This window comes from Prunus mume, linkage group LG8, assembly GCF_029339155.1.
Source record: "Prunus mume cultivar Tortuosa linkage group LG8, ASM2933915v1, whole genome shotgun sequence".
Classification (NCBI taxonomy): domain Eukaryota; kingdom Viridiplantae; phylum Streptophyta; class Magnoliopsida; order Rosales; family Rosaceae; genus Prunus; species Prunus mume.
In genome coordinates, this window is record NC_142705.1 from 15,857,525 (window position 1) to 15,869,986 (window position 12,462).

The following is a 12,462-nucleotide window of genomic DNA, read 5'->3' on the forward strand; positions in this document are numbered from 1 at the left end:
TATCTAGAGCCCTTTCTCAAGAATCAGAACCACATGTCAGCTGGACAGATTCATAACCAAACTCAAATCCACAATATGCTCTGCCTTTAGAAAAAGGCTCTTTAGACATTACATTACTAGAAGCCGACCAATATCAGAATCTTTACTCCATTATACCATTATAGGGTCATGAGCTCTCTCTCTCTCTCTCTCTCTCTCTCTCTCTCTCTCTCTCTATATATATATATATATATATACGCATGCACAGATGAATCAACATTTACACCACCACATACAGATTTATACTAGAGTCACCTAGACACTGATCTTTGAATCGAATTTGATCTTTCGTCTTAAGTTAGATCATAGCTTCTGCTGTTTCTCCTCCAAGATGGCCAAGACACAGGCACAAGAGAACCAACCTCCAGCAGGTACCTTCTTTCTGTGCGACAAATTTTATTTTTATCCTTATGATATAGCAGGACTCACTTTTGTTTTTAATATGGTTTTGGTTTGAAGGATACCCAACTGCAACTGAGAATCCCCCAACTGGGAAGAAGTTTAGGCCTCGGACAAAAAAGAAAGGAGACAGGGGCTTTATTGAGGGATGGTAAGTAGTTAGACATCTTATGCATCAGTTTTTTTCCTTTCAATCATCATTGTAAAAATTTCTTAAATCTTAGAAAAGCATGAGACCTGCTACCTAACTAATAAGTCACCAACGGGGTCTAGCCCAGTAGAAAAGAGCCTTGACTTGTAGACCAATGGTCTCAAGTTCTAACCTCTTGGCCCCTTGCTAGTGTGTGTGTGAGCAGCCCCCTCCTCTTTGTAGTTTAGACTATCGATTGTATTAAAATAAAATATAAAATAAAAAAACTCGCAAGCCAAAATCCAACAGAATCACTGCAGATATTAGTGGACTTATACCTAAAACCCAAATTTCTGCATCCCCGAGCACTATGGATCTCCTCATAGTGGAACCTATTCGTCCTTAGCTTTGTAGCATTCAATTCTGCCTACTTTTCCCTTGTCCTGTCAATTGATGCTAATCATTTTGTTTCTTTTGTGATATCTATTGGTGCAGCCTCTTTGCCTTATGCTGCTGTTGGCTTTGTGAGGAATGCTTCTGAATTTACCATAAGCACGACTACCATAATAGCTTCCTAGCTTACTCTTGTATCTTTGTTTAGCTTGGGGCGGTTGCCTGACTGATTATTTTTTCGTGTATCCACATTGTAATAATATACCATCATATTTTCCTTTTCTGCTCAGTCTTCTTATTTTTCCCTGCGTCTGTGTATCCACATATTGTAATAATATACCATCATATTTTCCTTTTCTGCTCAGTCTTCTTATTTTTCCCTGCGTCTGTCTATTCTCCTTATACGCAAGTACATTATACAAGTTACATCAACGCAACAAGAACATTTGACATACACCCCACTTTTTTGAATGGGTTAAACAAATTTTCTACACAATATTTGCTCACTATTACTCAGGGTAAAAAGATGCGAGGTACATATAGAACCCTAATTGAATTGTTTTGGCACTTCCCAATTTTTCAAACAAGCAATTTATATCGAGCAAGCCCCAGAAAAGATATGTTTCCAATGCACATCGAGGCCTGAGAATCAAAGTCAATATATTTGAGATCGAATGCTGTGTCCAAAAGGCTTTTCCTTTTTACCATTATCAATAAATGTAATAATACATCACATCGGATCTCATGATTCCTCTTAAATTTACAGTTATATTCTTAGGTCTAAAGATACTCGAGGCAGATTTGGCGGATTTTTTTTTTTTATTGAAGCCAAAATGCATTCAAATTTAGTGAAAAGCCATATTAATCAATAACTAACCACTGAAGGATGCTTCTCAAATGGTGTCCGATAATGGGAACAGCTTTTCCAGCTTGTTATTTGAAAGGATCCTGCTCGGGTCCAACTCCTTTCGTGCTTTATTGTATGCATCAACTGGAAAACGCTTTCTTAGCCTGGCCTGGAGAGAGGCAAGCTCTTCTTTGTCCTTTGGAACCTGTGCACGATATGCATGTCTAAATAAAATGCACAACAGTGATAACATAACATGTTTTATTCAGCCATTTTACCAAAGATAAATTGGTAGAATTCCTAAAAGAAGCAGCTTGATCAGCTACAAAACAACTTTAATCTGGACACGTTACAATACGTGTTGCCTTAGAAAAGAATTTGTTGTTGAGATTGCAAGTGAATGCAAACCCTATAAAAAATTAAGTTTGCTAAGATGTTGGAAATTTTTTTTTGGTCAATGGATGTTGGAAATTTAGCATGAGTTTGAGGGTATTAAAAACAATAAATTCACTCTTCAGGATTTCATAATATCATGGTGGTAACATCATTTTAGAAAGATTCTACAAAGACAATCATCTAATATGACATTTAATACCTCAATCTTTGCCCAGTGTTCATAAGCGGAATACTTATCCCACAACTGTACTTGGGTCAGACGCCTGTAGTGGAAAAACTCTTCTGTAATTTCCTTTCTTTGGCGGGCATCCGTTGTAGGAAGGTACATGATTATACCAACCTGATACAAAATTTAAAACAGCTTTTACACATGAGCATTGTAGTTGGTAACAGCATTTGATAAGAGTTAACTAATTCCACATACATGTAACGTAGCAGAGATATGTAATATTTTGGCCAGGGTGAGTATCCAATACAGATACGGCCCCAAATATGGATATGGATACTAATATGATCATTGTATGTTACTACACTTATTTACTTGGTGGTTGATTATTTTTTGTCACATTTAAATAATTTTCACAAAAACCTTTTTCTCAATTGTCCAATGCAAAATTAAGTATTTACTTTTAGTAGTTGAAAAAATCTAAAAGTACCATTGGGCGATTCTATTCCTATTAAAATTGGGTGCGCATTCTTAATTTATAAATTGTATATAGTGTTGAGAGTACTGTACCACATCGTGGAAGTAAAGCCTCGCAAAGTAGTACTAAGATACATGATGCCCCTGGGCATCTCTACCCATTGTCAACTGTTTTTGGGTTGGATGTAAGATACATGATACTAAACAAGTTAAACACGTGTACAAAATTACAAGATACTATAGTACCTCATCTTTTTCATTCTTTGGAGTTTTTTTTTTTTGGGTCATAGACGAATTAGTTTTTGACGGACTTCTCGTTCATCCTACATAATTTCTGTCACTTTACTCAAAGTTTGGTTCTTATAAAAACAAATACATTGAAGTAGGTTGAATTCTCATAAAGGTGGTAAATGGTGACCTATTTCAAGTGGGTTGTATCATGTCATATCATTAACAAGATCCATTTATTACACGGGTCAATGGGTTCTGGATGAAATCTGTTTATTAACAGATTACACAGGTAGAGATGTGTTACCTATTTAATAAATATGTCATGTTCATGTTAGAACCTATGCCAGAAACACCAGCAATAAGCACAAACATCCTCCATATGTTCAATGTAAAGGGAACATACTTTTACACTAAACCCCAGAAGACTTGTACCACCAATTCATCTATCATGCTTAAACAAGGTAAAATATAAAAAACCTTAACCCTAAAATTGTCTTGTATGCATGGTCAACAAGTGATTAACGTTTTTATACCACTGACACCTTTCTAATTCAAGATATGCATAAGGAATTAACCCAAGAGATATAAAGAACAACGCGAAGAAACATTGGTTCATGAAATTACCCACGAAAATATATCATCGTCTTTTGTACTTGAAGCTGGACTCATGGGGCTTTTAGTGCATGCTGTCCAGCGCTGCTCTATTGGAGCAGGTGCTGGTACCTCGTTCTTCTCTATGAGCTGCTTTACATCTTCTATGTATTCAAGGTCTTTCAAGCTTGGTTTGGAAAGGGTTCCAACTGGAAAACAAGTTTCTGAAACCCACTGTTGACCACCACAATCAAAGCCCAGAATTTCATCACTCCATCCCACTCTGTATCCCTCTGACTTCCTCCAGAATTCAGCCTCAGCTTGATTAACTTTTACAACATGATCTTTGTCGAGAGGATCTAGGGCAAGCAGTTTATCTCTCAACTCTGTAAATGAGAGCTCATTTATGTCCACGTCATTCTTAACTGGAACTACACTGCAAGTAAAATGTATAAATGGTTAGCTGCAACGAACAGATGAATCAACACAATAGCAATATGGGAGTTTTTGAGTATATGAAGCAAAAAAGAACAGATAATAGAGGAAGAAGAATGGAGGACCAGTAATCCGTTTTATGCTAACACAACAACACCAAAGACAGCTCTAGGAGTTTGCAATCCATGCCCACCAACCTGCATACAACATTCCAGTTGGGATTTCACGACCTGGGTTGACCTTGGTTAAACCAACCCCAACCAAGCTTGCCCAAGCTTACAAGAGTATAAGCGTATGCATCTATATTAAGTGCTAATGAGTATTGTCTTAACAGTAATATAAACAGAGTTCCAAGTTCCAGTAGTAAGAAATCTAGAATATCAAAGCCACTGAACATTGAAACAGAGAAATGAAAGAAAAAGAGCAGTCATTTAAGACCATGTTGCAAAGAGTTTTTGTTTCCCATTTCACCACATAGCTCTAGCAGTACTTTGATGCCTTTACTTTATTGCACTTGCACAGGTCCTCTAAGCCAAGAGAATATGAAAATAAAGAAAATGATAAATGATAAAAGGGAATAAGAGACATTCAGCCTGTACAGCTTATTGTCCTTCAGCTCAAACAGCAGAAAATATCTTGCTAGATTATATGGTTGACAGGACCAGGAAACAACTTTACCTGCACTTCTGGAGGCATTCCTTGTAGAGATCTCGAACGTGCTGTATGGCTTCATCACTGCTATATTTGGGTTTGAACTTTGGGGGACCTTTCCATTTTGATACAGGGTTACACGTCACAACCACAACAGTGTCGCTATATGGAATATAAAGGTACTTCACATGTTTATTCTCAGATAGTAATTTCCTGTGAAACAAACAGATCATGTATCATTCATTTCCTGATTCCATATCGTGCTATAATATTAATGGTGCATAAGCGCACAGTAGTCAAAATACGAGAGAGAGAGAGAGAGAGAGAGAGAGAGAGAGAGAGAGGGAGAATTCGTTAAAAACAAGCAAAAACAGGGCATACAGAGTGAGAGAAGAATTCGTTATAAATAAGAAAAAACAGTACATACAGCTTACCCTTACTAATCAATGACTTCTGAGATTTAAGAACCACATGTATATGTTGATGCATCAGTGATCGACAATTTTTATGTTTCACCGGAAAGTGTTGCTATCACTAGCTGAAATGACCATTCTTTTATAATGTTGTATTGTTAGCAGCTGTGAAGTGAGACTAAAATTTTCAAAATTTGAGCTTTTTCTAACTTACCTTTTTTGTGAGTGGTTTTTATTGTAGTTTCTCTTTTTTCTTCAAAATAAAAAATCACTAGATGAAATTCAATGAAGGGTTTGCATAACAAGCCACCAAATCTCAGCACTCAATCGAAGTGTTTTCACCATCCCTTAAAACATTGTAAAACCCTAGCTCCAAACCAAACAATGGTTGCCTCACACTCAATAGTTTTCATATTTCCATAAACTTGTTGCAATTTGCAACTTGCAAGCAACACTCATGCATTTTGTACTTACTATCTGAATGAAAGATAAACCAATAAATCTAACAATGAAAGGAATAAATAATTACTTATGATTTTTCTTGATCTCTTCCATGTTTGAAACAGAAGTGTGCTCTACAAGCTCCTGTCTCTCAACGCACTGGATGGTGACTTCAGCAACCACTCCAAGGCCACCAAGGCCACACCGGGCTAAATAAAACAGCTCTGGATCTTTCTCTTTAGAGATTTCTATTGTTCCCTTAGCAGGAGTGACCAGCTTCATACTGATCACCTGTTCATCCATCGGAGGCAATTTTGCACCAGTACCATGTGCACCAACCTACACGCATATGAACATGAGGCAAAGAGAGATCATATTAGCAAAAATCAAAATGTGATGAGGCCAGTCAATTGGAAAGAGTTAAACCAAAACCCACATCAAACTTAACAAAAAAAACAAACCAACCTGCAAAATGCCACCAATCTGCTGCTCCCTAATGGAGGCAAAGTTCTGCAGAGTAAGGCCATGTTCCTTGATCCCATCCACCAATTCCTGCACCCTTATCCCAGCTTGCACTCTCACCCTCTTCTTCTCCTTATCCACCTCCAAAACCTTATCCATCAGCGCCAAATTGACCATTCCAGCCCTGGACAATCCAATCCCATTCGGGGACAACCCGGACCCGACAGGCCGAATCCGGGTTTTCTTCTCATGGGCATCCTTGACAACCTTTTCCAGCTCCTCAAGGGTCTCAGGCTGGTGGAAAACCCGGGTCTGGACCTCGTGGGTCCCGCTCCAGTTGGAGACTGTGTGTAGCTCCTCGGGCAGAGGAGCATAGCGGAAAATCTGGGCTTTTTTGTGCTTGGCGTTTTCAGGGAAAGGGAAGGAGTAGTAGGTGGCTGCAGCGGAGAACAAGACGAGGGCTGTGTAGCCCAAGTACTTGCGGAGCTCAGAGGCTGATGAAGATGCTGATGGCGATGAAAGACTGGAACATGCGCGTGCTGGGCTTAATGGGTTCAGTGGGTTTTGGGGGATGGCGGTGGAAATGAGCGGCTTGAGGTGGTTGTGGTGGAGGGACTGGAGTGAGCGTCTGAGAGTGAGAGCTCTGAGCATTTTTCCGTTTTTTCCTTTATTTTTTTTCTCCCTCTGTTCCTCCTTCCCTCTTTAGTATTTGGGATTGGAGAACTTAAAAAAAATAGCCAATTTTTATCCATTTTAAATAGGGAGTTTTATTAAAACACCCAAAATGGGGGTTGAAATTATAAAAAAAAACTCAAGCACTATTTAAACATATAAACACACTCAAAATCCATCATTACACACACTCAAAACCCATTTATAAACACACCCAAAAAGTTGACTTTAGAGTTTATTTTGGGTGTGTTTCTATGTTTAAATAGTGTTTGGGTTTTTTTATAAATACATGTCTAGGATTGGGTTTATTTATAAATTTGTATTTGAAATATAGCAAAAAACTCACGTAAATAGACACAAATGCCCTCAAATTTAAAACCCACATAAACATTTATAAAAAAAAAAGCCCTATTAGACTGGGAATTTTTGTACATACGTTTGCAAAGAGTTCGTTTGCAGACATATTACTGCCATAGTCAAACGGTGAGTGCAGCTCTTCCTTGGCTCTTTGTTCAGTTTCTTCTTCGTTTCTTCGTTTATTCTTCCTATATTTATAAAATTATCAAACTTCTGAAAGTTTGTTTTTATCAAGTATTTATAAAATTAAAAATGGTGTCCCGTTTTGTATCTTTTAATCCTGCATCGTCCGGAGTTTTAGAGTGCTTAAAAACTCGCTTTTCCTTAGTATTAAAGGTAGTCACCGTGAAGGTTACAATTTAACGGGAGAAAAAAAAAAAAAAAGTTGTCATCTAGAAAAGAGGAATCGTATCTGTGTAATTTACCCATGCCAAAAGATACGATTTATAGAAGGAAACATCACCGATGCCCTTTCTTGGGTAAGGTAGGAAGCTGCCAGAGAGGAAGCCAAATAGGGCCTACTTGTGGCCTTCCTAACACCAATCACCTTGTTCACGATGCGTGATGTGAGACATGTCATTTGGCAACTTGGCTTAATAGTTTTCAAACCAGACAGCCTATGTTGTGCAAATCATTTGCGAGAAAAGTGTTGGTTTTTTCTTTGTTTGCTTATTAGTGGCATTCTGCCGCTTGTTTAAGTAATGCCTTCTTTTCCTCCTTTTTGTTCTCTCTGACTTCTTTCAGTCTACAAATACAAAAACAGACGCATATGTACATATACATATGTATGCTGGAACTTCCATTTATTCATGCCAGTGAATTATAAAATTGAGGTTCAGTATCACACCTAATACCACCACCAATCTTGAACGTGCCCAAGTATCACCACCAACACCAGCATCACTCATTTATAATAGATTGATACCTCTAAAAAGATGGACATTAAATTCCGTAGACTTTTAGGTTAGCCAAAAAGATAAACATTAAATGCCATCGACATCACCACCTCTACCACATTGCGATGGCCATGACCATAACCACCCCAAACACCTTAAGCACTAGCAGCCTCACCATCAGAAAAGAAGAAAGACATAAAAACAAAGAATCTACAAAGGAGACAAGGCCTCCAAATCTAAGCTAGAGCAGAACGGTCAAGCAGCAAGAGTTGAAACTGACTGGGAGAGATAAAGGAGAAAACGAAACAAAGCCTGGAAGTTAAAAATAAAATCTAATACCCAAAAGCGTATAAGATAAAAGTATGCGTAAACTATAGTTGTATTCGTAGTACGCAATAATCAGCATTTAAGAGCACAAACTACTCAACACCACATCAGTATTATTCTGTACAAAACATGCATACATAGGATAGCCACCTATCAAGCCAACTTATTGACGCCTAAATCCCAATTAGTAGGGAAGGGCTGTTTACATAGTACCAATTACGACGTATATTCTCTTGATGCCCATCTCTCCTCATACCTTCCAAATGAGTAGGCTGTTGACGGAACCTCAATCATGTGAAGAGGGTCAGGTTCAATGCCATAATCTGTTAGCGGTCTATGCTCGAGAACATCATCATGACCTTTCACGAATTCAGGAATCTCCACCTCTCCCTTCTTTACATCCTCCCAAAGGTACTGCAGGCGGCTTACATACTTGATTTTCCAATATAGGCTGCAAACAAAGATATTTTAAGAACAAAAACGAATACCACATCGATTATGCTTCTCAATTCACTGTTGGCTGTAACTTAGACATGGATTCAATAGGGAAATATAGTCATTTGAGGATGCTTGGGCATAATCTGCATGACTACATAGTACATCCTATAATGTTGCTTGAAACATAAATTGAAGAATTTCAACATCAGCCATCAAAATGATTTTTTTTCCTACTTATCTCAAAGACAGATTTGTCTAAATTGCAGTTCATTGAACAAAATAATCACCAAGTTTCAAGACAGTATTAAGCAAAGTCAAAAGACATGTCATTAATATCAAAATACTAATCCACAAACTCTCCGTTATATTCACTAATTTGTTTGTTTTTTATAATAATAATGATAAGAAATCATTATTATATTAGATTGAGGGTTTACAAAGTATACGAAATCACTCACCCTCCAGTTAAGAAGAATCGGCCAAGAGTGGCAAAGACAAGTCTTGATCGGAGCCCAGGGTGAATGAAGTACACAATCTGAAGCCTGTCCTTCAAATATGAAGGAAGGTCTTCATAAATCCACCTTAAGATAGTTATGCCAGGGGAGTTATCCTCCTTTTGCACAGTACTATGCATGTAAACAATGCAGTATGGCCCTTCTGGAAGCTCACTGCATAATTTGTGGAATATATACCTCTTTAGCCTATCTCCACTAACAACTGGAGCTGCAGAAAGAAAATCAGACAAATTAAAACAATTGTCATGTGACACAGGGTTTTTAAAAAGTAGAATAAGGAGATTGAAAACAAAAAATCAAGAATTAATTATTTTCCCACCAATATAAATATAAAAAAGAATTTATCCAAACCAAAAGGAAGCAAAAATCCATCTTCTTTGCGAATGTTAAATTCAAAACCAGACATAACAAACCCCTAAAAAGTTTCAACTAAGATAATATTCCCTCCAAACAGAACCCATTTCACATCAGCATCAACGCCACCATTATATCCGGCCATTAAGAGTATTTAAAATTGACTTTTACAGCTCAAAAACCAATGGTCAAATACTCCCACATCATGCCCGAATCCCTGCCATCTCACATTTGCAAACATCCTAAAAGCAAAAAATACCTTATACAGAGTACAAGAAGGGAGATATCCTATCCCTTACAAAACTGAAGACCCTTTTTTTCTTATTGAATTATTGAGAAAGATGGTTTATGCCAAACAGGCTGAAGTCAACTACGAACAGGACGGTGATCACCAACCCCTAATTTCTTGCTTTGAAATACTAAACCTGACTATATAGAGTGTGTTATATTTATCACAAAGCACAAAGTGCAATTTGTTTCCAACGAGACACATCTAGAAGAGAAAAACACTTTAACTATTTCCAAAAATTAGCAAAATTAAGCAATCTAAGGTAAGTCCCTGCCACAAAAGGTACTATTCTATTAACAGCTTCTACAGTTCACAGAACAGATCATTACATATTTCAAAAACTAAAAATTAAGTAAAAAGCAGTTCCATAAAACCCAGTTGTTCCATACCAAGGGAACCACAAAACCCAAAAAGATAAATAAAAGTGAAGGGTTTAACCTAAAAAGAACACAAGAAAATTATCAAAAACACAAAGTATTTTACCCAAAAAACTGTCAATTACCCAAACAAACATAGAAACTCTTCAAATTCAAACGAAACCCCGAAGCCAAAATAATTAGGACATGCTTATATAATCAGTTAACTCAGATATGGACGAGTAAAATACACATATCAGCTGAGAAACAGGTTTTCATTTACGCAGCTAGTTTAACTAAGGAACAATTCACCCACTGTAACAACAGATAAGGATAGTTGGATCTGTTTGTTTACCGGGAAAGTATTTTCCCACTATGCGAAAAATACGATTTCCAGACTTGTCATGGCCCTGAACACGAAAGAACTGCAAGAGCTCGAGATCGGAGAAGTCCTCGTCGGCAATAAGGTTCTGAGGGCAGTCGTACCAATTCTCTTGTTCTTCGACCTCTCTTTCTTGGTTCGTCAAGAATGGCCTCGCATCTATACCCAGATCCGATGCCAGTACCACCACCGAGAAGTCCTCCGGCGGGCTACCCATCTCCGGTTTGGTTGATTTCTCGCGCTTTCTCGCGCTTTCTCGCACTCTCTCTGTTTTTCTTTGTGTGGCTGTGTGGAGCACCGTAGGACGGAACCGAGAGTGGTGTTGGATGTGTGGAATATGGGCTCAGTTAAATTGGACACGTGGGATGATTTGATACGGTAACTCAAGATTTGATTGAAGAATATGCAGCAGTGGCAGACTGGGAGTGGAAGTTGTTATCAAGACCATGTGTTTTGAGCACACAGGATTATGACTAACTGTTTATATTTGTTTTTCTCTTCAGATATCACCAATGATGCGGAATTCTTTTGAACGGATAAGGCAATAATGTTAAGGAAGGTAATTAAGAAAAAAATGTTGATTTAATTACCAAACCACTCATACTAATAAAATTATCTTTCTAAGGTCATCTCTAATTCTGTTGGGGCTAAACTCAAATTTTCACCTTCTAAAATATAACTATTTATGATTTTTAGGACTCAAAAAAATTTCCTCTCCAACCTTGCAGACTCATAATTTGAATCCGCAACTTTATTAAATTGTTTAAGAATGATTAATCCTTAAAAAAAAATTCTCATTAATTTTCTCGACATTATTTTTGTTTCAACATTTGTGATTTAGGGCTCGTTTGGGAGTGATTATGTAGAAGATATTTTACTCATTAGTGATTTTAACATAATCACTTTATGTTAGTAGCACTTTTGCGCAAAATCAGTTCATCGTTTGGCTACCAACATAGAAGTGCTTTTATATTGTAAAAAAGTGATTTTGATGTTATTCGTAGCGTTTGGCTTCCCAAAGAAAAAGTGTTTTTTTTTGTTGCCTTTTTTTGGTATTTTTATAATCAAACATTTTTAAATTGATAACCCCAATCACATAATATTATATCTTGGGCATTCTTAAACGAAAATTGAAAATTTATAGCTTCAAATCATACTTCTTGAAAAAAAAACATGAATAAATATTTTTTGGGATGAGAAGATATATTGTTAATCGACACAAATATCAAATAGACATAAGAAGATTTGCAATTGTCTCGCGTTCGTCATCCATCTCTCGTGCACGGGTTACATTTTCTTGTACAATAGTCTCTTCCATACTAGTCCTTCCATCATCTGTTTGGGGAAGTAACTCTTCATCATCATCATATGGTTGGAACTCTACATCCATCATTGAATGAATTCTTATGAAGTTATGGAGAGCCATTGAAGCGATAACGACTTGTACTTGTTTTTCCAAAGGAAAATTATGAATTTGACGTACCATTCTCCATCGGTTTTTCCAAACACCAAATGTTCTTTCAATTGTGCATCTTAGAGATGAATGTCTGTGATTGAAGATTTCTTTTTTCCCTCTTGGTTGGCTTCCTCGTCGGAAATCCGGAAGATGATATCGCTCACCCCTATAAGGGCCTAAATATCCTTTCATTTGTGGATAGCCAGCATCAACCAGATAATATTTACCTATACATGTGAATCAATAACAATATTAGTATTATTTGCCATATTTGATATAAGAAACATATCCAAGGCGAAATAGTAAAGGAAAATATTGAACTTGATGACATTTTGATTACTAACCAGTA

The 12,462-nt window shown here is 37.1% G+C and overlaps 2 protein-coding genes and 1 long non-coding RNA gene across 3 annotated transcripts; 1 reads left to right on the forward strand and 2 right to left on the reverse strand.

Annotated features, from left to right (window-relative positions):
- Positions 1-239: 239 nt before the first annotated feature.
- LOC103339236 (uncharacterized) lies at positions 240-1,319 on the forward strand. The gene is made up of 3 exons (XR_514663.3): positions 240-410; positions 499-589; positions 1,064-1,319. It is a non-coding gene; the product is annotated as an uncharacterized LOC103339236 (long non-coding RNA).
- A 320-nt stretch (positions 1,320-1,639) lies between these two features.
- Positions 1,640-6,793, reverse strand: GLDH (L-galactono-1,4-lactone dehydrogenase). Its single transcript, XM_008242509.2, has 6 exons — positions 6,075-6,793; positions 5,698-5,948; positions 4,783-4,968; positions 3,703-4,105; positions 2,404-2,544; positions 1,640-2,013 (listed from the first exon to the last, which is right to left on the reverse strand). The coding sequence occupies exons 1-6, from the start codon at positions 6,720-6,722 to the stop codon at positions 1,855-1,857; spliced, it is 1,788 nt and encodes a 595-aa protein (XP_008240731.2). The 5' UTR covers positions 6,723-6,793; the 3' UTR covers positions 1,640-1,854.
- A 1,553-nt stretch (positions 6,794-8,346) lies between these two features.
- LOC103339234 (SEC14 cytosolic factor family protein / phosphoglyceride transfer family protein) lies at positions 8,347-10,977 on the reverse strand. Its single transcript, XM_008242508.3, has 3 exons — positions 10,631-10,977; positions 9,220-9,484; positions 8,347-8,774 (listed from the first exon to the last, which is right to left on the reverse strand). The coding sequence occupies exons 1-3, from the start codon at positions 10,872-10,874 to the stop codon at positions 8,540-8,542; spliced, it is 744 nt and encodes a 247-aa protein (XP_008240730.2). The 5' UTR covers positions 10,875-10,977; the 3' UTR covers positions 8,347-8,539.
- Between the last annotated feature and the right edge of the window lie 1,485 nt (positions 10,978-12,462).